General features: G+C 48.2%; 1 protein-coding gene across 2 annotated transcripts; it reads right to left on the reverse strand.

The window, feature by feature from the left end:
• Positions 1–20,828: 20,828 nt before the first annotated feature.
• NGDN (neuroguidin) lies at positions 20,829–27,544 on the reverse strand. Of its 2 annotated transcripts, XM_056133883.1 has the most exons (11): positions 27,503–27,544; positions 27,156–27,215; positions 26,365–26,436; positions 23,928–24,065; positions 23,631–23,715; positions 23,470–23,522; positions 23,210–23,330; positions 22,556–22,724; positions 21,644–21,800; positions 21,442–21,499; positions 20,829–21,009 (listed from the first exon to the last, which is right to left on the reverse strand). In XM_056133883.1, exons 1-11 carry the CDS (start codon positions 27,512–27,514, stop codon positions 20,990–20,992), a joined length of 945 nt encoding a protein of 314 aa, XP_055989858.1. In that variant the 5' UTR covers positions 27,515–27,544; the 3' UTR covers positions 20,829–20,989. The 2 variants fall into 2 exon arrangements, with proteins under 2 accessions (XP_055989858.1, XP_055989859.1); XM_056133884.1 differs by lacking the exon at positions 20,829–21,009 and having other exon boundaries at positions 21,434–21,499.
• Between the last annotated feature and the right edge of the window lie 345 nt (positions 27,545–27,889).

Genomic DNA, 27,889 nt, shown 5'->3' on the forward strand with positions numbered 1-27,889 from the left:
TGCTAGTATCGATGTAAATAATCACCATAACTTTACTTCTTAGTAATATTTCTAGCCATTTTGTATGGACACAGTAAGAGATAGATTAAACTTAAAGGGTGGCTCTTCCTGGGAACATCTTGCTATATATCCCAGACTACAGTCCTCAGGCCAGGTTAGTCTCTTCTTTCTTTCTTTTTTTTTCTTTTTAATGTAGGAATGCTGCTATTTATTCAGCCACTGATTAGGCTGATTGAATTGTGCATGATCTCCACCAGGTTAGACTTTTCTAACCCCAACAGGGTCCTTATTCAGTCACTTCTTTTTGGGTCATGTCAGAGTTTGTTCCATGGCCAGGATCTTAACTTATTATACTTCTTATGGCACTTAGCCTGTCCCTTTTCGATGCCAGGGTAACTTACAGCTTGCCCTGGGTCCATTCTTGTCCCTTGGAGGGACCCCCTTAGGGGGGTAACTGAGGCTTAAGTAAATATGACAGATGCCCTGGAGTAAATATTATTGAGTCAATTAACTCCCATGTTACAAAAGTATTGCATTAACTGTCTTCCTGTGTCTATACAAAAAGGACATTGCTCTAAAATACACTATGCAAAGGACATAAAGGAAAAAGAAAAGCAACCCAGAGCCCTCAGTAGAATTTAATCTTACAGGTTGCAAGGTCTGATTTGGGGATACTAGTGACTAACAGATATGGGAAGAAGAGCACAAAGGAGAGGCTAAAGATAAACACAGAGGATTGGGAGTACCTGATGGAATTGGGTGTGCCTTGGGAGCACTGTGGTAGGTGTAATTCAATAAACCTAAGTTCCCTAGGGAGGAGCAAGGACAACCCAATGTTAAACCTAAAATGCTTACAACTGTAATCCAACAGTTCTTGTTCTTATTTTGTGACCTGCTACTGGTTACACAGGCAGGAAATGGTTGAGTTTTTTCCAGATTTGCTGAGTCATGAAGCCATAAGTCATTCATTCAAGTACTTATTAATTTATTTTGGTGTTTTGGGCCACATCTGGAAGTACTCTGGCTCTGTGCTCAGGGACCATATATGATGTCAGGATTAGAACAAGTCAGCCACGTGCAAGGAAGCATTTTAACCTCTACCCTATTTTCTCCAACCTCAAGCCATATGCCATTAAAGGACACTGAATACCCCCTACACCCCTACCCCCGGGGGCCCTTTTCCAAACCAATGCTTTGGAATTTCTTTTCCTTCTTCCTTCCTTCCTTCCTTCCTTCCTTCCTTCCTTCCTTCCTTCCTTCCTTTCTTTTTTTCTCCTTTTGGGTCTGACCCAGTGATGCTCAGGGGTTACTCCTGGCTCTGCACTCAGGATTTACTCTTGGTGGTGCTCGGGGACCATATGGGATGCTGGGAATCGAACCTGGGTCAGCCACATGCAAGGCAAATGCCCTACCCGCTGTGCTATCCCTCCAGCCCCAATTTTGGAATTTCTTTTTTTTTTCTTTTTGGGTCACACCCGGCAATACAGAGGGATTTTTCCTGGCTCACGCACCCAGAAATTACTCCTGGCGGTGCTCAGGGGACCACATGGGATGCTGGGAATCAAACCCGGGTCGGCCACATGCAAGGCAAACGCCCTACCTGCTGTGCTATTGTTCCAGCCCCTCAACTTTGGAATTTCTTGAGCGGATCCTTGCTATAGGTTTTTTGATTTGTTTCTTGGTCCACACCTGGCAGTGCTCAGGAAGTATTCCTGCTGGGATCTGGGGATGATATGGGGATGATATGGGATCGAACCCAGGTCTGCTGTTTCCAAGGCAAGCACTTTACCTGCTGTGCTATCACTCCAGCACCGCTCCCACCTCAGCCCTACTTACTATAGGTTTTACCCTTGTGGCATCAAGATCTGAGAGCTAAATTGCCCAACCAGCATTTTCTAGGGCTACAGAGACAAAGATTCCAAATTATTCAACTATCCTAGTTCTCGAGGGCTGGGAGATTCCTAGCCATTCTCTCCCTCCACACATCTACTCTCCCATGAGTACATGGAGACAAACCAAGGAAAGCCGCAGGTAGAGAAAGAAGGCTCCCAAGGGTCACCCATCTCCTGAGCTTTCCTTTAAGAATTAAGATAACAAAACTTATTTATGTAGCAGTTGCTATTTCTTCTTATTACAATTTTTTTTTTGGTTTGTTTTGGGGGCCACACCCAGCGGAGCTCAGAGCTTCCTCCTTGCTCTGCACTCAGGGGTCTCTCAAGCTCCCCACCCACTGATGGTCCATTTTTTTTTTCTGAAATAAAACATATTTTATTTGGAGGTTTTTGAAGAGGAGGGGGGAGAGAAAGTGGGAGTGGAGAGTAACACGCTCACGAGAGAATCCAGGCTTTTCCAAGGGCTGAGAGAGCCCCTACACACATCCCAGCATTAGATATGAAAGCATGAAAGTACACATCTGAAAAGGGAAGATGCAGGTGACATATGTGCTCGGGCACCACATGGATTTGGCCACATGGGCACAAGCAGCACATGGGCTTGGGCAGCATGATGGTCCATTCTTTAGCAGGGATGGTCCATTCTTTAGCAGCTTCCACTCAAGGCAGCCTAATTCACACATCTTAAACAGATGATAAATAGGGAGAAAGAACAGCTACTGAAAAAAGTGCTGCCACAGAAGAAAAGCAGTTTATTCATAAGAAGTAGTACTGGGTCAGTCAACTTGCTTCTCCCTCTGTCAGAAGGTGCCTCTAAGACCAGAAGGAGTGTGCCGAAGCGGACTGGTGTGTACAGAAGGGAAATTCAGACAGGCAGGAGGATGTTTCAGAAGAGACACCAGACGTAGACAATTAGATTCTTTTTAAAAAAGCCTATGTGTCTCAGAGAACTGGCTGAGGACAGAGGTCACAAATAATAAGGGAAAAGTTACCCTAGAGTTTAATCAAAAGAGATCTGTCAATATTTGGCTCGGTCTGCAGGAGACCATCTAGAAGAAGCAATTAACATAAAGCAAATTCTGGGGAAGAGCCACAGTGTGTCTAGGGCTGGCAAGGGGCCGATGGGCACTCACGTCCAGCAAGCGGAAGAAGACTACTGGGTGAACTGTTTGGAAGCGATTTTGGTCTCCATTGACATTAAAACGTCTATCCAGCAACTCGCTCTTATCTATGGGAAAAATAATTCAACAATCTTTATACCTGCAGTGTTTGTAGTAATTCCCATCATTTGAGAAATGGTTATATATAAACTATAGACATTATGTAACAGTTTGAAAAATTGAGGAAGATTTTTGGGTAGTGACATGGAAAGATTTTCAAGATATGTTGAGCTGGACAGATGGTACAGCAGGTAGGGCACTTGTTTCACATGTGGCCAAACTTAGTTTGATCCCCGGCATCCCACATGGTCCCCTGAGCTCTGCCAGGAGTAATTCCTGAGTACAGAGCCAGGAGTAACTCCTGAAAATCGCCGGATGTGATCCAAAACCAAAACAATAAATTAAAATTTTGACTTTTTAAAAAGCAAGATACAAATCTTATGAATAGATGCTCCCATTTATAGAAAAAATATAAAACGTTTGCAAAACCATCAATTTTTGTTTTGGGGCGAAATGTGGCAATGCTCCAGGGTTATGCAAAGCCTGCACCCCAGTCCTTAAGTCATCTCCAATAGCCCTGTTTTAAAAATTTGTGTGTTTTTTGTTAGTGTTTTGGTGCCCAACCTGGCAATGCTCAGGGTTTACTCCTGTCTCTGCATTCAGGATCACTCCTGGCAGGACTCAGGGGTTCTAAGTGGTGCTGGGGATCAAACTCAATCGGCTTCATGCAAGGCAAGCGCCATATCCACTATACTTCAAGGCTTCTTGAAATTTGTTTTTGAAATGTACCCAGGGATGGTGACTAATGACCAAAAATCCCTCCTAAAAACAAAACAAAACTAGAACACAAAGGCCATCTTTATCTACAGAACAAAAGATGTTTAAAGTATATTTTTAGTGAAAAACAAAACAAAAACCAGAAAACCCAACAGACAGATACTGTAAGGTCTGATGATGGGGTAGGGAAATGCACATCAGCCTGGAGGAGTGGACTTGAGTGCAAATCTACACTCTGCCTCTTAATGCTTTTGTTGTTGTTTTTGTTATTTGGGCCACACAAAGTAGTACACTAGGTCAACTGTGTAATCTTTCCAAAACCTTGGTTTAAGAATTACCTAGTTAGAGCCAGAGAGCTAGTACAGGGTAGGGCACTTGCCTTGCGCACAGCAAACTGGGTTTCAATCCCCGGCATTCCATATGGTTCCCTGAGCCCCCCCAGGAGTGGTCCCTGAGCACAGAGCCAGAAGTAAGTCCTGAGCACCACCCAGTGTGGCCCAAATAACAAAAACAGCAAAAGAAAGAAACTTACTGAGCTCCTGGGGATAAGTGAGCTTAAGTGAGGTATAAGTTATAAGGTATAAGGTATGAGGTATAAGTGAGAATGTGCAAAGTACTTCCCACAGAGCAAGGCAGAGAGAAGCACTCAATAAATGGTAGCCATTATTTATATCAGCAATAAATTCGGTATCAAAACTTAGATCTCTGAGATCATTTCAAAGAGAATCTTTATGGCACTTGATTATGATTTAGTCTTTACATTAAGCATTATTATTTTTTTAATGACTCATTCTGTGAGCTTTAATCATTAAATTTCAGTGCTGGAAAAGATCCCAGGAGCTCATCTAACTTGGTAGTTCTCAAATATGGCTGTAGAGAATTGACTCTATGGATAAAAAAGACATTCTAAGGCTTTACTACAGACAGATTGAGATTTTTTCTGGGAGGTATGAAATTATCTCTAAGTTTTACAAACCCCTATATCTACATGTATGCTTATACATGCCCAAAACACATCTGGAAGTGCAACTATTCTGTACTGAGATATGCATATCTATGAGAGAAGGGGAAAATTAACTCAGAAACATTTAAATGTCTAACAATAAAAAACTGTTTTATAAATTATGATATTTCAAACCACAACCCTACCCATATTCCAATATTACCACACCACATTTGATAGGGTTTAAAGTAGGAGGCAGCGGGGGTATGGTGCCACCAGCAGGTCAATCTGTACCTGTGAGGCAAGGGCATCAGCAGCCTGATGGCACCTTCAGACTTCCAGATACCCCCAAATTGCTGCTGTGCCTTTGGCCAGACCCCAAAAACTTGGGGCAAAGTTTACCAAGAAAGTAAAAAGCCAAAAGTTAGGTATGTGGGAAACACACCCACAAACCACCTCTGGCTCAGCTATATAATTGGAGGCATGGCCTCTCTGGTTCCTGATTGAACTGCTTAATGGCCATGATCCCAGAGACTCAGAAACAAATCTCGAAACCCAGCAGCTTTTGGCAGAAACGCATCCTGTCCCTGCAGTAGGTTACCGGTGCTGGGCCAACCCAGGTGGGAATAGGTTTCGTGCCTTGGCCTGTTCCCCCTGGCGGCCTGGTGGCTGCCATCCTCCAGAGGCCACTGGACAGTCAGGTTTGGGCCCCCAGTGACAAGACAGGCAGGGCCTCACAGGATGGGGGTGGAGCCGGTCCTGTCCTCCCCACCCCAACAAGACCCCAAGTCATCGCCCACGAACGGCCTCTCTGGCTCCTGATCAAGCTGCTTAATGGCCATGATTCCAGAGACTCAGAAACAAATCTCGAAACCCAGTGGCTTTTGGCAGAAGTGTGTTCGGACCCCGCAGTAGGTTACTGTCTCCGGGCCACCCCAGGGAGGAAAGGGTGTTGTCACTCCAACTGCTCCCTCTTGGTGGCTCGGTGGCCATCATCCTCCAGAGGCCATTGGACAGTCAAGCTTGGGCCCGCAGTGATGAAACTTGTTGGGCCTCACAGGATAGGGGCAGAGCTGGGCCTGTCCTCTCCTCCCCAACGAGACCCCAAGTCATCGCCCACGAATGGCCTCTCTGGCTCCTGATCAAGCTGCTTAACGGCCTTGATCCCAGAGACTCAGAAACAAATCTCGAAACCCAGCAGCTTTTGGCAGAAATGTGTCTGGACCCCGCAGTAGGTTACTGTTGCCGGGCCACCCCAGGGGGAAAGGGTGCTGTCCCTCTGCCTGTTTCCCCCTGGCGGCTCAGTGGCCGCCATCCTCCAGAGGCCATTGGACAGTCAAGCTTGGGCCCGCAGTGATGAAACTTGTTGGACTTCACCGGATGGGGTGGAGCTGGGCCTGTCCTCCCCACCCCAATGAGACCACAAGTCATCGCCCATGAACGGCCTCTCTGGCTCCTGATCAAGCAGCTCAACAGCCATGATCCCAGAGACTCAGGAGCAAATCTCGAAACCCAGTGACTTTTGGCAGAAAACCCTCCAGATTTAAGAGTTAAAATTTCGGAATTTCAAAATCACATGGCCCTACTGCAGCCACGCGACATCATATGATATTCATAACCAGCAACAGAACACAAATTGTCTACTGTTGCCCTTTCAGCATATCTGAGTGTTGGGGTAAAATCTCAAATAATAATGGTGGGTCTGCTGTCAAAATATTGAATGTGCTCAAAGTAGAGAGAGAGAGTAATGTGGAAATCATCTGCCCCATAGGTGGGGGGAGGGTGTGGGATGGGGGTATACTAGGGTTTTTGGTGGTGGAGAATGGGCACTGGTATAGGTGTTTCATTGTATGACCGAGACTTAGACCCGAAAGCTTTGTAACTGCTCTCACGGTGATTCAATAAATAAAATTATAAAAAATGAAAAAAAAAATCGGAGGCAGCCAATCTTAGAGGGAAATATACATTTTAAATTATATGTCATATATAATATATATGATATATGATATATATCATAAATATGTATATATATATATACACACACACAAGGCTCAACCTTTAACAACATTTTAGTGATCTCTTATAGAAGGGCTCAGTGGCCCCTGGGTGAAACACAACAACCTCCACACTCCTCCACACTCTTATCTCTAGGGATATTTTTTTGTAGCATTTTCAGCGGTTTTTCATAACAAAGAATGCAAAATATATTATTTCGGTTCTGCTTTGGGGCAGGGATTGGGGTTTGGATGAAAACATCCAAAATATGGTGGTGGGTAAGTGTAATGGTGGTGGGATCAGTGTTTGAATATTAAATGTAATGAAATATTGAGAACTACTTAATAAAATTTAAAAAATAAAAAATAAATTATATTTTGGGGGAGAGGCACACCCAGAGGTGCTCGGGGCTTACTCCTGGCTGTGCACTCAGGGATCATCCCTAGTGGGTTTCGGGAACTATATTCAGGACCAGGGATTGAACCCTGATGGGCTGAGTGCACAGCAAGCACCCTACCACTGTACTCTCTCTTGGGCCTGCATCTCAAGTTTTGTTTTTGGTCCACACTAGGCTGTGCTCTGATTCTGTGCTCAGGGATCACACATGGGGGTTTTGGGGAGACTAAATGGAGTTCCAGGGGCCAAACCTGGGTCAGCCACACGCAGGCAAGTGCCCTCCCTGCCATGCTATCTCTCCAGCCTCATGTCTGTCACCTTTTCTCTGTCTTCATTGCCTCTCATCAACACTGGCTCTCAATTACTGTCCTTAAATCCTATTCAGTGATCTACCTTACCCATTACAAATTACCTTAATTAGGCTGGAGAGAGTACAGGGGGTAAGACTGCATGCATCCAATCTGAGTGTGATCCCCAGCACCACATTTGATCCACTGAGCTCCACGGGAAGTGATCCCTGAGCACAAAGTCAGTAGTCAGATTGGATCAGGGTTGGCCATGTACAAGTCAAGTGCCTTACCTGCTGTACGATCTCTCCAGCCCCTCTCTGTCATAATTTTTCCTAACTTAAAAAAAAAAAGTGGTTTTTTTTTTTTTTGGATCACACCCAGCATTACACAGGGGTTACTCCTGGCTCATGCACTCAGGAATTACTCAGGCGGTGCTTGGGGGACCGAATCGAACCTGGGTTGGCTGCATGCAAGGCAAACACACTACCCACTGTGCTATCGCTCCAGTCCCCCCTCCCCCCGTCAAAAGAAATTTAAGGGGCTGGAGAGATAGTATGTGGCTGACCCTAGTTCCATTCCTGGCATTGGATATGATCCCTTGAACCCTGCCAGGAATGATCCTTGGGCACAGAGCCAGGGGTAAGCCCTGAGCCCCATCAGGTATGACCCCAAAACAAAGACAAAAACAAAAGTATTTAAAAGACAAATATTGGTGCTGGGAAGATGGTACAGCATGCTGGGCACTCGCCTTGCACGTGGCCAGCCAGAGTTCAATTCCTGGACCCCGAATTCCCCCAGGAGTGATCCCTGAGCACCGCTATGCATTGCTCCCCCATATTTAAAAAAATAAATAAATAAATAAAAGACAAATATTTTGTACAACTAAGACTGTCACAGACTCTAAAGTAGATATTACACCTTGATTTTTTTGGGCTGCATTTTCGCCAACACTTTTGATAGGTGCAAATATGTGCAGTTTTAAGCCAGTACTTTTTATAACTACACTATAGACCCAAGTTTCTGCACTCATAGACTACTGTATCTATGGACAGACAGATAAGACACATACTGTAAGGAAGAGAAAGAAATCAATCCAGGGGGTATGGTGCCACCAGGTCAGCCTGTACCTTCGGGGTGAGTACATCAGCAGCCTGATGGTGCCTTCAGACTTCCTGATACCCCAAAAATGCCGCTGCGCCTTTGGTCAGACCCCCAATAAATTGGGACGAAGTTTACCAAGAAATTAAATGGCTGAAAGTTAGGTATGTGGGAGCTACGCCCACAAAACACCTCTGGCTCAGCTATACAAGCTCATTTATTGGCCTTATTTCAGAGACCCAAAATCTCGAAAGAGATCAAAAGCCGCAGTTAATCTCAGACCCGCGCATGGCTGAACAGACCGGGGTAAATCAGAGGGGAACAGGTTGGCTTGGTGGCCTGCCCAAGCAGAGCCCCAGCAGCCACTTGCTTCCACAATCCAAAATCGCCACCATGCCCCCAGTATCATTCCACCATCTCAGGACAGACCTCACTAAGGTATAATCTGCTGAAAATTCTGATTTGTGGGTTTTGTGACTGAAAAGGCTTTCTCAGGGTTGGGATGGGCTACCTTCCCCAACCTCCCTATACTTCTGGAAACCTCGGGAGTCACATCCACACCCCAAAGTTGCCACCCAATTGAAAAGCTACTCCAGCCTTGCCATCCTGATAAAAATACCAAATGCCCTGAACAAACATCATGACCTCTTGGCACCTGTATTGCAAACCATAATGCACAAAAGGAAAAGGAAAGAGAGAGCAAGAAGGAAAGAGCCTCCCATAGAGGGAAGTTGGGGGATGGTGGTAGGGAAACAGGGGATATTGGTGGTGGGAAATGTACACTGGTGGAGGGACGGATGCTGGATCATTGTATGACTGAAACCCAATCATGAACAGATTTGTAATGATCTATCTCACGGATATCCAATTTAAAAATTTTTTTAAAAAAAGTAATGTGGAGTTCATGCCCAATTCAATCAGTTTAATCAAAGCCTGAATAAATAGCAGTATTCCTACATAAAAAAAAAAATCAATCCAGAGTGAGAATACAATAGCAGCCCAGAAATAAATGAGAGCTACAGGGGCTCACACACATTTGCACATAGAATCTCAGACTGAGTCACTGAATTTTATTATGGACATTAAACTTTTCCTAAAATGAAATGTAAAAACTCCCCAGAAATAATGCTTCTCTTTTCCTGTTTGGGGACCTAATCCTATTGCTTGCTGTGTCTGGCAGAGAGTAGGTGCTTAATAAAGATTTCTTAAATTGTGATACTCTAAGCTCAGCATATTTAATAAGTCGTTTTTTCCCTCATGCCAGAACCTGAGATCTCATACAGGCTAGAAGTGTTCCACTGCAAAGCCGCATCCCTGGCCCTGGTTAAATGGCTGTGAGCTGCCCCCACAAGTTTCTGCCACCCTGCAGGTCTCCTACCTGGTTCCAGTTCTCGCTGGGAATCCAGCACTTGTTTATCACTGTGCCGGTGAGTATCATTGGCTTTCCAAAGAATCACAAGGTGTTCCTGACTTTTGGGGGGCAGGATGGGCCATGGCAGTGATCCCAGTGGAATCCTGAGGGCTGCCAACCCTTATCAATCCACACCACTCCTTCCGCCATGTTGAGGTCCAGCGGCCCCCTGGTCTGACTGCTCAGGCCGTGTGAGGCCACACTAGCCATCAGGCACTTCCCTCTCCGAAGTCATCTTTCCTCATGAGCTACTAGTACTCTAACCCTCCAGGGAAGGAGAGGTGGGGTGGGCCACATGCCAGGCAAACACTTTAACCCCTGTACTATCTCTCTGGCCCCCAAAGATCTCACTCAAAGAGAAGGTTCGATTCTAAAAAGGATGAGAGAGAGCAAACTCAGTCCACCACGGATACAAAGAGGAAAGGGAACAGAGACTAGAGCCTGGAATTTCTGGGTTCTCACAGTATATAAACTTAAGAATTAATATGGGGGGGGGGCTGGAGCAATAGCACAGTGGGTAGGGTGTTTGCCTTGCACACAGCCAACCCTGGTTCGATTCCCAGCATCCCATATGGTCCCCGAGCACCACCAGGAGTAATTCCTGAGTGCAGAGCCAGGAGTAACCCCTGTGCATTGCTGGGTGTGACCCAAAAAGCAAAAAAAAAAAAAAAATTTAATATGGTGTGGGAGGTGCTGGGGCGATACTGCAGTGGGTAGGTTACTGGCCCTGCACACAGAGTCGACCTGGGTTCCATCCCCAGTACCAACATATGGTCCCTCAAACATTGTCAGGAGGGATCCCTGTGCTCAGATATCTGAGTAAACCCTAGGTTCCACTGGGTGCTCTCCAAAAAATAAATAAAATGATGTTTGACTTTTTAGAAAAAAGCTTTCAAAGTTCATGACTTTCAGTGGCTTTGGGCAAATTCCCCAATCAAGATGGATAACAGTGGCCCTCCCAGTGGTCCTTCTAGTCTCCCAGTGCTGGAAAGAGAAAGTTCTTCACTGCTAACCTAAAGTGCTCCTATTAAAATTGAGATTTATTTCTTTAGAAGACACTCATTCACGGCAGAAAATGAGCATCCTCACCATCGTGATTTCTCAGGTTATTCATGCATGCAAACGTTTGAGACCTACAGCTCTACCTCTAACCCTGAGCGTCTCAAGGCACTTTCACCCGTCTCCCATGCTACTAATTCTAATTATTTTCCTTCTCAATAGGTTGGTACCATTCTCTCCAGGATGTCCCTCCTTTCTTTCACACTCCACTCTGGTTCCTTCCTATTCTTTGCCCATAGCCTCCTTATCAACTCTACTCCCCCTCTCCCTCCCTTCCCGTGCCCGAAGTCTCCTGTCCCGCCCAGCCAGAAACCCTGCTTTACCCGTCCCTCCATCTGACCTGGCATTCTTCCCTGTAGGAATGTTAATTAGCGTGAGGAATTTAATTAATTCAGCAGCTAATTAAAAATGGGAGAGGAAGAGTGGGAGAGGAGGGGGGCGGAGGGACAGAGCCCGTCTTGGTGCAGAAGGCACCGCAGATGGTTCTGGGTTGGCTGGCACGATGCCACCGCCCTCTAGTGCCCCCCCCCCCCCCCCCCGGCACGCACAGCGAGGGGGGAGGGGCAAAAGTGAAGGGCACAGACTGGCAGAGCCTGATTCAATTCTGCTGCCGCTTTGTGCTGGGGAGAGAAAGAACAAGAGGGAGAGCCATGGACTCGGGCACGGGAAAGAAGGGGTACCATGAGACTCTGCGACAGCGGAAGAAGCCCAGAGGAGTGCTGGTACAACCCCAAAGACAGCCAGCCTCAGGAGGGTCTTCCCTGATTCCCAAGGACCACTGAGGACAGTGCCATGGACTCTCGGGGGAGGACGGGATCGTGTGCTCTGGTAACTCGGGGCCACTCTGCAGCCTTTCTTCCCAAGCATGCTGTCCACTCGGCAGTGCAGGTGATGGCGGTGAAGGTGGGGGCAGGGGCAGCAGAGACTGTGGGCACAGCGGGGCAAGGGTGAGCCAATGCACCAGGAGATGGCAAAGGAAGAGGGATGAAAGGGGTGATGAGACAGGAAGGGAGATGCGGAAAGCAGAGGAGGAGAGTCTGATGATGGAGACGGAGGCAGAGGAGAAAGCCTGGGGCTGAGGCAGGCTTTGTTTGCCAGGAGGGACGGGCAGGAGCACGCAGTGGACTCACTCACATGGGTCGTGCCCCATTTAGGCCGGGCATAGAAGGTGAAACGCAGCAGGCAGGGGGCAGGTGCAGACCCCAGAGACAGAGAGTCCTCCCGGGGGATCGTCATCATTGGAGACTTCTCCCCAGCCAGGAATCCATCACAGCCACAGAAGGATGCTTCCGCGGGAACAGAAGAGGCTAGAGGGACCGGAGGCTGGTGGGACTCGAGGCCAGCAGTAACAGTGGGGAGATGGGTGAGGAATGGGGTCCCTAGCAGCACCTCGCTGACACTCTGGGGAAGGGGGTCACCAGAGATTCTGAGGGGTCCCAGAAGGGGATGGCTCCGAGACATAAGAGCTTGAGAATACTGCGTCTAAGGACATGTCCCCATGGGGGGAGGGCCTTTAGGAAGCTTTGGCCTTAAAGCCTCTGGAGGGGATGAGAAAGGGCAGGAAGACACTCAGGTACCAGAAGCAGGGACTGGAAGAAACGGAGAAGCAGGGTACAGAGCCCGGTGAAGTTTTTCTGCTCCTTAGCTGCCAGAGAGCTGAAGGCAAGGCAGGCGGAGGTGGCTACGTGGCTGGGTTCTCCCCAATAGCAATTCCCATTTGATCTCTTTACCACCCAGGGCTTCCGGCGAGAGCCAGCAGGGAGTGACTCAAAACAGGGACAGAGTTAGGAGAAAGCCGGGGGCTTCTATTTTTCAGAGCTCAGACGTGGAGTGAAGCTGGAGGCGGACAGAAGAGATAAGAGGTTCTCAGAGAAAGCTGATCCAGGTTGAGTGAACATGGAAGTTATTTCCTTTTTTTTAAAATTATTTTTAAATGAATCACCGTGAGGTACAGTTACAGATTTACAAACTTTTGTGCTTACGTTTCAGTCATAAAATGGTCGAGTACCCATCCCTCCACCAGTGCCCATTTTCCACCACCAATGATCCCAGTATCCCTCCCACCACCCCCACCTCACCCCTCCCACCCTACCCCGCCCCTGTGTTAGGGCATTCCCTTTTGCTGGCTCTCTCTCTCCTTTTTGGAGAGAGAGTTTGGTTTGCAATAGAGGTACTGAGTGGCTATAGCCTACTTTCATGTTCGGTCTATAGCCTACTTTCAGCTCGAATCTCCCATTCCGAGCTGGCCCTCCTAGCACCCTTTACTTGGTGGTCCCTTCTCTATCTGAGCTGCCTTTTCCCCCAGCATGTACGGCCGGCTTCAAAGCTGTGGAGCAATCCTCCTGGTACACATCTCTGCTAATCCTGGTAGTCAGTCTCCCATTCTGTTAATCTATACTCGATGTGGAAATATTTCTAAGTGTCTTTTCTAGGCAGAAAACTCTTCACTAATAGCCCCTGTGATGACAGCAGCTCAGGTTTAAGATTGTGAGCACGAGAACAAGCAGGCAGTCCACAGAGGATTCCCTTTCTGTGGTTGAGACTCAAGAGTTAGTTGCAAATGAACAGCCAGGATGGGAGATCAGAGCTTCCTATATCCAGTCCCAAGGGCTGTCCAGCCCTTTAAACACCTCCCTGAAGGACTGACGGGAGAAGGCTCAGGGGACGGTGTGGATTAGCAGCAGGGAATGAGAGCTGCAAGGGGAAGCAGAAACCAGGGGTCCAACCCCCTCCCTGGGATCTATCAAGGACCTTCTGCCAGGCTGAGGGCAACACTCGCGCCTTCCCAGGACCCGGCTCCTCATCCCGCTGCACAGCTCAGTCTCCCCTCCCCCCCCCAAGCCCCAACCAAGGCTGGCTCAGCCCCGAAACCTACCCCTGATGGCTGGCTGCCAGGCCATCCGTAACTTGAGTGAGATGGGAACACCCGTTCCCCAGGACAGAATGAAGCCAGATCTGGATGCCCGAGAGGACCGAGGTTCTGACAGCAGCTCTGCTAACACTCCGTGCAGAGCTGAGGCAAAGCACTGCCCAACAGAGAAAGGAGTGGAAAAGAGCAAACCGATTCCAGATACTGTGCCTTAAGCAACTGGAGAAGAGATGGTAAACTCGGAATCTGTCTGGCTTCTCCACAGGCACGGAGGTTAAAAAGTAGCCTTGGGGCTGGAACAATAGCACAGCGGGTAGGCTGTTTGCCTTCATGCAGCTGACCCGGGTTCGATTCCCAGCATCCCATATGGTCCCCTGAGCACCTCCAGGAGTAATTCCTGAGTGCAGAGCCAGGAGAAACCCCTGTGCATCACCAGGTGTGACCCAAAAAGGAGAAAAAAAAAAGTAGCCTTGGCTGTGACAAGTATTTATTGAGCCTGGCTTCTAAAGGAGGCATCTTCACAGGAGTCGTCACCCATATTCCTCATGCCCATGCCCCCGAGGGTCCCCTGAATAGCACAAGAGGTCTCAGCAAAGGGTGGGGACGGGTATATGGGCCAAGGAAACAAAGAGGCTGCTGGTCCATCTGTCTCCACTGACACACAGCTCAGGAGGCAGGCGAGGCAGGCCTCAGTAATTGAGTGAAAGGAGTGGGGGTTTCTCAGCCCGTTTTCCATTGTGGCCCTTTCCCTGACCCTTCCTCTGCACAGCCCAGGCGTCAGCCCTGACTCCCCCAGTCTGGGACAGCCACGTTCATGCTTCCATTTGAGCTATGAAAGACTCCCCCCTCAACACACACACACACACACACACACACACACACACACACACACCACACAGACACTCCGGGGAATGAGTCACGCCCCATCTATGTGTGTGGACAATTCCTTTGCAGAGACTCAGCACTGTTATCCTGGGAGTGACCCGGATGGGATTAACCCACAGAAAACCACTTGTGAGAGGAAAAGAAGCTGCCCCAGCCAGAAACCAGATCACCTGACCAGAAGTGGCACAACCCCCGAGGTAGCTGAGGCATCTGGGGGGTACTCGTCCTACAAGGTGCAGCCTCTCCAGCTAAAGTGAAGAAATGGGGAGAGGCAAGCTGGGGTTCTGGGCAGATGAGTGTGTAGACAACCCCAGAAGCTCTGGCTGAGAGGGGTGGCCGCGTGAAGTCTGCAGAGACAGAGGAGAAACACAGACAGACATGGGAGGAAGCAAGGAGCTGACGCCCTGCGGCCGGATGTATGCTCAGCAGTGGCCGAGGCATGGGTGCCCACCCAGCTGCTCATGGATGCCCCAGAATAGCCTTTCTGAGGACTCAAAAGATCAGCAACAGGACATGCCTTCAAGGACCAGAAAACTGGGTTTTTTCCTTTTTGCTTTGACTTTTTGGTTTTATGGCCACACCTGTTAATGCTCAGGGCTTACTCCTGGCTCTACACTCAGGGATCACTCCTGGGGGGGGGGGGGGGTTCAGGAAGCCATGTGGGGTGCTGGGGATCGAACCCGGGTTGGTCGTGTGGAAAGCAAGTACCTCACCCACTACACACTATCACTCAGACACAGAGAACAGAGTTTTGTTGTTGTTTGGGGGCTATTCCCTGTGGTGCTCAGGGCTTAGTCTTGGCTCTGGGCTCAGAGGACCATATGGCGTGCCAGGGATGGAACCCGGGTTGGCTGCGGCATGGCAAGCACCTGATCTGCTGTACGATCATTCCGGCCCCAGAGAAAGATTTTAAAGCAGTAAGCACAGCTATCCTTAGCAACCCTGCTAAGTGCTATCCTTAGCAGGAAGAATGAAATCCTTAGTATCTGAATTCTTCCACTTCCTCCTTCCTCCATTTTCCAGAGCCTGGAACCAAATTGTCAGTTCAGAAAACACAGTCTCCCTTGCCAGAGGGACCCTCACCATCCAAACCCAGGAACTGGACAGAACTGAACAGAACAGGTAGAAGACATGCTCTTGTGGCCCTTCCTTCTGGCTCCACCTCCTGCCCTAGGCTTCACACTGACCCTGAGGTCCCCTGGCCCCCTTCTCTGCGAACTCATTCTCATCCATGGCCCTTTTTCATTTGGAGAGTCATCATCGCTGCTCTATGGTGCCAAGAGACGATGAAGAAAAGGAAAGAGAGCAAAGAAGTCGCCTAGATTTGAGAGAGCAGAGTGAGCCAGCAACCCTGCAGAGAAAGAAACAGAGACAGAGAAAGCCAGAGAGCAGGAGCAGGGGGGAGGGGAAGATGGCACTGCGGAAAAGAGCGCCACAAAATTAATTTGAGGAAGGGAACAGTAGAGGAGACGTTGGCGGAATAACAATCAGGCAGTGAAGGCTGGGGAGAGGGGGAGGGCCTCGGGGTGGGGGGGCCATAGCTGCGGAGACACAGCAGCACCACCTATGGGCATGGCGGAGGGCTACAGACGGCAACAAAGAGCCCCCTCCGCCCCTCTCCCCGGGGTGTGAGACCACGGTGTAGACCTGGCTGGGCGAAGCCATGGCTTTTGCCCTTCAAACCCGTCACAATGCTCAGGTCAGGAGAATCAATTCTCATGATTCTCCTGGCTTAAGAGGGACTTAAGGAAGGGAAGCCGGCAGCGCCTGTGGGTGGGCGACTTCCACTGGGAGGGGGCTTCTCCCTCGGAATTCAGAGAAGAGTGGGAGAGGGGAGGAGTGTCGGGCGGGCACTAAAAGGAATGTGTGTGCCTGCTTCTCCGTTAACCACAGAGAGGATTTTATCTTTATTTCCCTGTGATTTCTGTTCCCACTGGATGCTAGAGAACAGCTCCCTCCCAGGCTGGGGGTGGGCAGAGGATGGCCCTCCCAGCACAGCCTTGAAACTCCCAACCATCATTAGAAACCCCCAGGGAGTCACCAAGGCCTGAGTAGGAAGGGGAAGGACCCCCCCCCCCCAAACAAGCCATCAAAGAGACCCAGGAAGGGGGCAGGAGGGTGGAGAGAGAGAGAGAGAATGCAGGGAGGGGAGAGAGAAATGTGATCAGTGGTATTTGTTGTGCTTCGAGGGAGGAAGGATCCGTCACATTTTTTAATAATAATAAATACATGAAGACAGATTTGCCAGCACCGCCCTGGCTCCTGGGGAAGTGTGGGGGAGGGGCGCCAATGCAGCTGCAGCAGAGACCAGTGGCTCCCTCCCCTCCCCCTGCAAGCACTGCAGCAGCCCACCCCTCCCCCCTCCAACCGCAATCCTCCCACCACAGCCCACCCTCTCCATGATCCCTTCACGCAGCCCTGCCCCCCCACCCCCCTCAAACCCAGGCTCTCCTTCCTGCCTGGGCCTCATTTAGCCATCCAGAGAGCGAGTATCCACCTAGTTCCTCCCCCATCCCAAGGCCCCACTCTTCCCCTATCCCAGCCCCTCACCAGCTAGCACTCATGGCCAACAACACGCCCCTTCCCCAGGCCATTTCAGCATTTCCTGGATTGCAGAAAAAAAAAAAAAAAGCAAAAAAAACAATTGTCTTTCCCCACACATACACACACCCCTGCCCATTTTTATTTCCAAGTGACCTCCTTTCCCACAACCTTACACATAATGGCCATCAGATGTGTTTGCGTTCGGGGGTGTCAGGGCGTCGGGACTAGGTGGTTGCTGCCACCTATTGACCCGAATTTGTTCAAGATAACCCTCTAATACACTTCTTACACAGGATGCTCTGCTATTTCAAAAGCGTCAACAGCTTAAACATGCAAAGGCATGGCTCTTGGGGCTTCTCGGAGACCCTCGGAACAATGAGATCAAAGAAATACAAAAGTGAGACTGGGCAGAGAGCCAGCGCAATGATGCCTTTCTCCACACAGGGCCAAGAAGAGGCTGAGTACAAGGGATGAAAAAGCAACCTGAGGTCTTCCCGAGGGGCTGGAAGCAAAGAACAGGGGACGCGGACAAAGGTTTCTCCAGGGCTATTAAGAACCCTGTGCATGACGATAGGAGCACCAGGCAGGATTTCGTGCCTAGGCTCCATCAGGCAGACCAAATTCTCAGGTCAGTCTATATATAAAAATGAGGTTGCATATCCAGTAGATCTCAGGAAGAGGACACTCAGGATTGTTGCCGATTCTCAACTGGAAATTGGATGGATCAACAGAGCTCTGCAGAGGTGCAGGGACTCTGCGTGCAGCTCCAGACAGGCTGAACCTTTCACCCACTGCGGGGAGCAAGCAGCCAACCCTCGAGCTCTCCATGGTGCTGAACCCAGCCCACCCATCCCTGTGTGCGGTTTCCTTCTCATTAACAAAACCCATGTTCCTGACAGGTCTCCGTGAAGACTCCTGAGAACTCCTGGCCCAGGCTTCCTCCAAGACTTCATCAAAGAGTGACAAGCAAGATACAGCTTGAGAGATGAAAAGCGGACCTTGGTCAAACTATCTTCCCCCTTCCTCTCTGAGTTTTAAAATGAATGCAGAGACGCTAAGTACGTCTCCAAAACAAAACCAAAATTAAAGTTCTTTCCCATCATGTGATGAAACTCAACAGGTGCGAACATGCGTAATAGGCACGACTTTGTAAACACAGAAAATGATCAGTGGTGAACAATGCATTGAGGAGATTGAATGTTCCCAGGGAACTGTATCTATGACAGCAAGTAGGGAAAACAAAAAGACATAAAAAAATAAAAAAACTGACATTCTAGGGGCTGGAAAGAACATACAGGAGCTGAAGTGCCTGCCTTGTTATGGCCAACCCTGGCTCTATCCCGGTCACCATATGTGGTCCCTCAAAACATCACCAGGAGTTAAGCACTACCAGGTGTGGCCTAACTGCCCCAAGCTCCCCCCTCTCCCCCCACTGCTAAAACCCTAATATTTTAACAGTTAGTTCTCTTTACTACTACAACACAGTAGTTTTCAAATTATATTTGAAAGGAGAAATAGTATACTGGGTTAGGTGCTTATCTTGCAAGTTACCAACCCAGGTTAGATCCCTGGCACCACATATGGTTTCTTGACCATAGCCAAGAATGACCCTGAGCACAGAGTCAGAAAAAAGCCCTGAGTACAACTGCATGTGCAAGCCCCTCTCCTCCCCACCACCAAAAAACCAAAAACAAAACAAAACAAAAAAACCCACAAACAACCCTACATTTTACAGAATTCTAAAGGTTACTAGGGCTCATTAGAAATCTTGAGGAAAGAAGGTTGTGAGAATAAGGAATTCCAGGAAGTCTTCTTCCCCGTTTCAACCAAAGTCACCTCATCAGCTTTTTCATACACTGAGAGTTCATGTAGAATTTTGTCAACAATATACTGTACACACTGATGATTCTGAAAAGACCCATACAATAGTAACCAGGAAAAAATATTCTAGATACTCTGACATGGAGGGAATCTGAGATAGAGCTAAGACATTAAATTTTCAGCTGAGGAAAAACTACAGGCCAGAGATGTTACCCAATTCAGTATCACAAGAATTAACAGCACCTAAGCTGCACCCTAACTGCTTCCTACCAGGCCGCAGCTGACTGAACACAAGACTCCAACACCCAGACAGAGCAGTATAAGTCTAGATCCATTAAGACTAAGAATCAGCAAGACTCTCCTGATGGAATGGAGATCCCAAATCCTACCTCCTTCCACAGCCCTGCCTAGAACAGAAAACTTTAAAATTAAGTGTTCGGAAGATCCAAGTTCTTAAAAACCGCCACCAACAATACTCCAGTGAATAAACTAGACTCCCCAACTTCTCTTCTATACTCCCGTTATCTCCGGCCCGAGGACTCCCTCAACAGCTGTGGCCGTTCCCTGCACTGAATTTAAGACTTCAGATCTGAAAATCCCATCAGCCTCCTAACCTGGGTTGCTACTACTGTGGGACTTTTCAGTCTTCTGGTCTCAAGCCAAGCATTTCTGCCTGCGTGCTTGCTGGCATTCTTTCTATGCTCACTGCAAAAGGGCTGGCCTTTACTGACCGGTAAACTGAGGCTTTTGCTTACGGAGTTTATTAAAGAGGATATAAAATGTAAGACTAGACAAATTTATCACATTTTATTCTTCTATTCATTTCTATTATCTCTCTAGACAAATCCCAGTCTCAATAACTGACCAAAGAAGTGCTATGTTCATGTTTTTTTTTTTTTAAAGAAAGATAAGAAAAACAATCAGAAGTGGAGACAGAATCACCCTTGTCGATAAGAAAAGGTTCCAAGCGGGTTTAATTATTAGTCAAGCACCATCATCGTTTCTTGAATCGCTAATGCCCCCTGGTGGTTAACAAACTACATTAATAAAACTTAAATGCAGATACTTCAGATTTGCATTACATGTCACCAAAACCAGGAAGAATTTGGAGGTAACATGCACTCAAAGTATCAATTATACTCATCTCTAGTTTTTGTTAAATAATCAATTTCTAGTTTCTGGGGAAAAATAAAAATCAAACAAAATTATATGAGTCGAACTTTTATTTTTTTTTGGTTTTGTGGGGGAGGGAGTTGGGGGGCCATGCCTGGTGATACTCAGGGGTTAATCCTGTGCCTGCACTCAGGAATTACTCCTGGAGGTGCTCAGGGAACCATATGGGATGATAGGGATCAAATGCAGGTCAGCTTCGTACAAATGCCCTACCTGCTGTACTATTGCTCCAGCCATGAGAATCAAACTTCTGGGGCTGGAAAGAATATAGCGGATAAGGCCCTTGTCTGGCACGTGGCTTACCTGGGTTCACAACCAGCATCCCAAATGGTCACCCAAGCTCTACCAGGAGTGATTCTGGAACACCACTGGGTATGGTCCAAGCCCTCCACCCCCCCCCCAAAAAAACAAAAATAACCCTTAAACTTTTTTATGCCTCTTCCCACAGCTTATCTTTCCCATTTATCACCCTTCTCACCAAAATTCCCACATCCAGCAATACCAATCAGACAATACATGTGCAAAAGGGGCTTCAATTTGTAAGTAAAAACATTTTTTATTAATAAAAATCTTTTCATTATGTCTAAAGCAAATGATTACAATGAAATAGCTACATACAGTGAAATTAGAAGTATCCCAGCATGACAAAAATACATCTATAAACGCACACCTAAAATCACCGCCGCCTCCGGAAACCTGAAAGGAAGGGAAGTGAGAATGAAGCAAGGGAGAAGCGGTGAAGCTAAAGGACAAAAATCTCCAAAGGGCTCAAGGGGGTCATGTGGTCCCAACAGCACCTTCTACAGAGTCCCAGGCAAGAAACCCAAACCAAAGTGACACTTTCCTATTTCTATTTTAAAAAGTCCGAAAGGGGCTAAGTACAGCACCTTCGAACACAATTCAGAAATCCCTTGCTGACGTGTGATGCTGATTTCCAACTTGAAAACAATGAATAAAAGCTCCCAGCAAAAGATTTGCTCCCAGTATGGAAGAGATCCCACAGGGTTATTAGCAAGATGGGCGTCGAAGCCCTGTACTTTCCTCTCACCGCAAATTCCGAGTGGGCATCCCAAATCACACTCTCCACCCAGCACCTGACCACCTACATCCTACGATTCACTCACTGACCTTTTTTCTTCCGGCCCTTCTTAGGTATCTTCTTCCTCTTCTTAGCAGGATTCTGGTCCTGGAGACAGATGGAGACATGCAGAAGTGAGGAGATGGAGTGTATGACAGGCCCTTCCCCGGCGGTTGGTGTGATACCACCCACTGTGTTATCTGGCTAAAAGCACAAAGGCACCTGGCATCAGCATGATGGCGACCAGCTCACCTCGTCAAGATGCGGGGCTCCTCCTGTCAGGGCACTGATATCACTGAAGTGTGTGAGGGAATGAAGCTGGGAGCTCATGATGCTGGCCCGCTTCCGCCGGCCTTTCTCGCGCTTGCTGACACTTAGACGCACCATCATGCTCTCCTCATAGTTAAGCCTGCAGAGGAACACAGACACTGTGACCAAGGAGCTCCGTCCCTCCAAAGACACAGAAAGCCACTGCCCAGTGAGTCATCCCCCCTGGGCCAGAGTTCCCAAGAACTTCCAGAGCAGGTCACAGAGAACTGGTGAGACTTGTGGAAATCCCCCACTGAGATTCCTCAATGAAGTGGTTCTTGTGAGAAAGCCTCTCACCCTCCTAGACGTGAACTCACAGCCCATCATAGCAAAGCAATAAAGAATGAATCAGAAAATTTGTCTACGACAATGCCATAAGCAGGTTTCCCTAAATGGGCTTTTTCACAACCAGTAAGGCAGTATTCAATTCACAATCACTTTCAATTACTCCTGCATCTATTTCGCACTCTCAGTGCCATTATAAAAGTCTGCCTTTACTGCTCTCTGCAAGAAAGAGCTGAGAGAGTAAAATAAAATCCCTCCTAGGTGGAACTGCACATTTCCCTCTCCATACGGCATTTGCTTGGCCTAAACAATGGTGGGGGTGGAGGGGGGGAGTGATGAGTGATGCCAGCGCAAGCTGGGGTGGTGGAGAGGGGAGAGGGAGGTATGCTGCCCCAGTTCCAATTTCATACACAGTTTAAGCCTCAAATTCTTAGAAACTGTCACCCCAGGTTTTCACTCCGCTTTCTATAGAATGTGGGCTCCTTGATTACAGACACAATCGTATTTATCCACAACACAGGGCTAGATGCCTACGATAAGGAAAAAACTCTGAATTCCTGGGGCTCAGACCTGTGCTGGTCCTCCTGGCTCTGGCGGGTTGCGTGAGGATGCCGGGCATCCCGGATTTCCTCTGGGGCATCTGAATACTGCTCCTTCAGCTCACGAATGACAGAGCTGCTTAAAGCCCGCTTCTTGGCCCGTTCCAGCCGCTTCTTCTCCCGCTCAGCTTCTGTTTCATCTGTGTAAGAAATAAAAATCAGGGCCTGAGCAACAGTACATTGGGTAGGGCGTTTGCCTTGCATGAGGCTGACCCAGGCTCGATTCCCAGCATCCCATATGGTCTTCCGGCACTGCCAGGAGTAATTCCTGAGTGCAGAGCCAGGAGTAATCCCTGAGCATAGCTGGGTATGAGAGAGAGGAGAGAGGAGAGAGGAGAGAGGGAGAGCGAGGGAGAAAGGGAAAGAAAGAAAGAGAGAGAGAGAGAGAGAGAGAGAAAGAGAAAGAGAAAGAGAAAAAAGAAAAACCAGCAAAAGTGGGCCAGAGAGACAGTACAGGGTTTGGATGCATGTGGTCAACCCCAGTTTGATCCCTGGCAGCACATGTGGTCCCTGAGCATCACAGGGTGTGGCCCCCCTCGACCCCAAATAAAAAATTTCAGCAAGAGTTTCCCCAGGACACAAAAGACTCGATTCACGCCAAGGCAGCAGCCGCAGTTGTTCATACCATAATGCACTGGAACCAAACGTGGTGGGACATATTTCTTAACTCCTCCTTTTACAGATTTCTTCCCTGAAGCCTCGGACTGGCCTTCCTCTGCTTCCTCCTCCTCGTCCTCAGAACTCAACTACAAAAGGAGTATAATGCTCACAAATTTAGAAGGTATATTTTTTTGGGTCACAGAAGAGAGAATAAAAACCGAAAGTGCAGAGCCCCAGGAGATGAGTCTCATCACGAGGCGCAAGGAGGCAGGGGCAGCCCTGTACCTTGCTCTTCATGTTGCCTGGCTGAGGTCTGAAACGGAGGGGATCGTTCTCGCCTGAAGGAAAAAGAAAAATCCAAGTTATCTAAGTAAGACTTGGAACTTTATGAGGGTGCCCACGTAAAACTTCTGCTTCCCACTTCACCTTTTCTCTTCCCCACTTACTGAGGCTGCCTGTGACTGCAGTCCTGACCAATTTGTCAATTTGATACTTCAGTTTCTGGTCCAAGGGACGAAGCTTTTCCAAAACCTACAATGAAGTTCAAACAGGATCACCTTCTCTCCCCAAAAGCAAACACAAGCAGAGTCACCGTATCAAATAAACTGCCAGTGACAACACGAGGCACAGCAAGAGAAACACACAATTCTCCCTTTTGGCTTCCTCACTCACATACTGACTGAACCAAGATGTCAGCTGGGGACTTAGAAACTTGGAACTCTAAGGTGCCGAACGCTTATTACCGTGCGGATCTCCACCAGTCTCAGAACAGAAGCGTGGCCCTGAAGTGACCCTCCTGAGGCTTTCTCCAGGATGAGATGGCTCAGATCCATCAGATACATGAGGAGCAGCTGGTCTTTCACTTCCAAGAGGCTGAGACCCTGAGAGGAAAGAAATGGGAAGCGATGCAGAGTGTGGGCAGAGAACCAAGAGCCGACTGGAGTGCAAAGGGCAAGTTTGCCAAACTCCGTTTCTTTCAGTCAGTTTACAGAAGAGTGGAAGGGAGTCTCTGGGGAGGGCCGTAACTACTAAGATAGCTAAAGAGAACACCATACCTAACACAAGCCGGCAAGGAAATTCTGGAAGATATTGAGAGCAGAAAAAAAAAATCAATGAAGTGGCCCCTAAATAACTACCTTAGGGCTCCCCAATCTCAGAGGTGCGGAAGGCTGAGGACAGACACCTCTGTGCAGTGGAGGGGCGTGTGCTCTTGCAGGGAACTCGAGCACCCCTGGCTTCCATCCACCGATATTCTGATGAATTTGCCAATGAAAACAATCTCCACACAGAGCCAATTTTAAATTAATTTCATAACACCAACTTATTGATTTTTTCTCCTCATACTATGGAATTACACAATAAAGATTCAAAAAACAACAATCTATGCCTGATGGCATGGGCTTAATTTTGTTTCAACACAAGTTGCAGCAAGTATATTTAATACAGTTTCAATTAAGGGAAGAAATATGTGGCACGATTTACATGCATACACAGTTAAGACACAATTAACTGTTACTCCTAAAAATGGAGTTGAAAAGAAACTATTTATCCTAAGAAAGTCCTTCCTTCCTTCCTTCCTTCCTTCCTTCCTTCATCCCTCTCATTCCTTCCCTCCTTTCCTTGCTCTGATCTCAGGGAGCACTCCTGGTGGGCTTGCGGAGTTATATGGGGTGCTGGGATAAAACCAGGCTGGCTACCTGCAAGGTAAGTATTCTGCCCACTGTACTACTGCTCCAGCTCCTCAACTGCACTGCACTGTCCTCCTGTTGTTCATCTATTTTGCTCGAGCGGGACCAGTAACATCTCCATTGTGAGACTTGTTGATACTGTTTTTGGCATATCATATATGCCATGGAGGCTTGCCAGCCTCTGCCATGCAGGCGGGATACTCCCAGTAGCATGCTGGGCTCTCCGAGAGGGACGAAGGAACTGAATCCGGGTTGGCAGCGTGCAAGGCAAATGCCCTACTGCTGTGCTATCGCTCCAGCCCAGTCCCTCAATTATTTTTAAAAAATAAATAAAGCAACCCAAAATTCAGAGAGGCTGAAAAGATAGTACAGCGGGCAGGGAACTTAATTCGCATATACCAAACTCCACCGTACTATTGCTTTGGTCCTCCAGGATGCATCTTTGAAGCAATGACTGTTCAGGAGTATGTCATAGACAAGAAGGTAGCACACTTTTCTTCTAGTCCAAAAAGGTCCACACAAATGTTCTCTCTTTTCACTATTCTCTCCTGACTAGTACACAGAACCCTGGCATGACCTCTACTGCTTATAAATTATAGCTTGACCGGTCTTCTCTATTGTTTTAACACAGAGAATAGATCTTATTCAACTTCAAAGCTCCAGCACTGGGGCTGGAGTGATAGCACAGCAGGTAGGGCGTTTACCTTGCACACAGCTGACCTGGGTTTGATTCCCAGCATCCCATATGGTCGCCCAAGCACTGCCAGGAATAATTCCTAAGTGCAGAACCAGGAGTAACCCCTGAGCATCACTTGGGTGTGACCCCCCCCCCCCACAAAAAAAAAAAAGGGCTCCAGCACTCCAAACATACAAGAACTCAGTAATTCTACCACAAAAGAACCAGTAATGACATCAAATCAAAAATGACTATTTTTTCAATTGCCCAGATAGTGCATTTATATCTTTTTTTAAATTTATTTTTTGAAATAAATCACTGTGAGATAGTTACAGATTTAGAAACTTTCATGCTTATGTTTCAGTCATACAATGATTGAGTACCCATCCCTCCACCAGTGCCCATTCTTACCAGTATTACCAGTATCTCTCCTGTCACCCCTACCCCATCTCTACCTTCTGCCTCTGTGGCAGGCACATTTCCTCTCTCTCCTTTGGGTGTTATGGTTTGCAATACAGGTAGTAGGTAGGCATCATGTTTGGCCTATAGACTACTTTCAGCATGCATCTCCTATTCCAAGCAAGTCCTCCAAGCGTCATTCACTTAGTGGTCCCTTCTCTATTCCAGCTGCCTTTCCCCCCAGCATTTGAGGCCGGCTTCGAAGCCACGGAGCGATCCTCCTTGCCCTTATCTCTATTATCTTTGGGTGTTAGTCTCCCATTTTGTTACTTTACACTCCACACGTAAGTGCAGTCATTCTATGTCTGTCCCTCTCTCTCTGACTCAAGAAATGACCACTTTTGAAGTGTGTCTTACCTTCTCTGTAGGAAAGGCTCTGGCTTGAACTTTTTTGGTCAGAGCTTGCACTTGTGCAGTTACGGCCATCACCTGACACAAGACCAAATAAAACAGTTGATTAGAACAGATCAAATCATCTTTGTGAGCTGTGAGGTAGGGAAAAGCCAAATGACATCGCGGAGAAAAGATCTGAAACATTATCTGATCTACAGGACTACTTTCTTCTACATTCTGGGCAAGGACAGATGGCTTCCCTGATGCTTTGTCCAAAGGTAGGAAAAACATTTCACCTTACATCTAAGGAAACCATCATTCCAAACCACGTAGTGGGGGACAATAAACATAAATATAAAACGTCAATAGTTGGGTACCCAAAGGGTGAATCATGTCACCATTGCCAGCGTCTATTTCCTTAACTCTAAGAACAAAACGCAAACGGACTCAGATGACCTTTTTTGGCCGGCTTCCGTGGAACACGAAAGCCAATTAATGGAGTCACCGGTATCTAAAGGTTCACGAAGTCATTTTGCTCTAGGACTGGACGAGCTTTAAACGGGGCCAGAGCGCGGGCTCCGCATGAGGGGACCTCGGTTCCATCCCATCCCCGGCACCACATGGTCCTCCAAGCCCTGCCAGGCGCAGCCTCTGGACACTGAGCCCCTGAGCATAACCGGATATGGCTCTCCCCGCGGGGGTGGGGGGGTGGGGAATGGAAATGAAGAAATCGTTTTGCTCTAATGGCGTTTGGCAGCGCATTCGGGGGTGTCGGGAAGTTCGGCGATCTCTTTCAGGTGGATGACAGCACTCACCTGCTCCTGGAGGGTTTTCAAGAGAGTCACGGCAGTTGGCAGGTCTGACTCCAACACCTCCTGAAGGGGAAAGCGGCAGAGATCAGAAAAGCCGCTCCTTCCTCAGGATCATCCAGCGGGCATCATCCCAGGTGTCAAGCCCCGCTCCCCGCGTCCCCTCCAAATGGCCTTTGCGCGTCCACGCCCAGACCCGTGTCTCTATTGTTACTTTCGCCCCACCAAAGCAGGGACGGCGCGTCCCGGAGGCTACCCTCGCCTTCCCGCGCGCTAATCATCTGCTTCAAGCAGCAGACGGGGAAGGAAACCTCCAGATTCGCCACGGGAGGAAGAAAAACCACGAGCCCTACCGGCGCCGCCATCTTTGCCAGACCCGCCCCTTCCGGAGTCGCACTTCCTGAGAGCGAATGTTGTAGCGCCAGACTTGAGGCCTCGACCAATAGGATTCGCAGGTTTGTTTTTACTTCCGTCCCACGAGGCGAAGAGGGGTTCAGCCAATGAAATAAAAGAACTGGGGGAAATGCAGACAAATTGAGGCTAAGCCAATAAGAACTGAATATATGATTGATTGACGGTCGCAGGAACCCAATAGAAAAAAGGGGCGAAGGCGCGACCTGAGGGCGTATTGGCTCCGGCACGCCGCAAGACCCGGTGGTGGGCGACGCTTCCCTCGCGATGCCGGAACTGGCCGCTAGGGGGCGGGCCTTGGTTTGTCCCTGAGGACGCCACGTTGCGGG

This window comes from Sorex fumeus, unplaced genomic scaffold, assembly GCF_029834395.1.
Source record: "Sorex fumeus unplaced genomic scaffold, SorFum_2.1 ptg000098l, whole genome shotgun sequence".
In the NCBI taxonomy this organism is placed as follows: Eukaryota; Metazoa; Chordata; class Mammalia; order Eulipotyphla; family Soricidae; genus Sorex; species Sorex fumeus.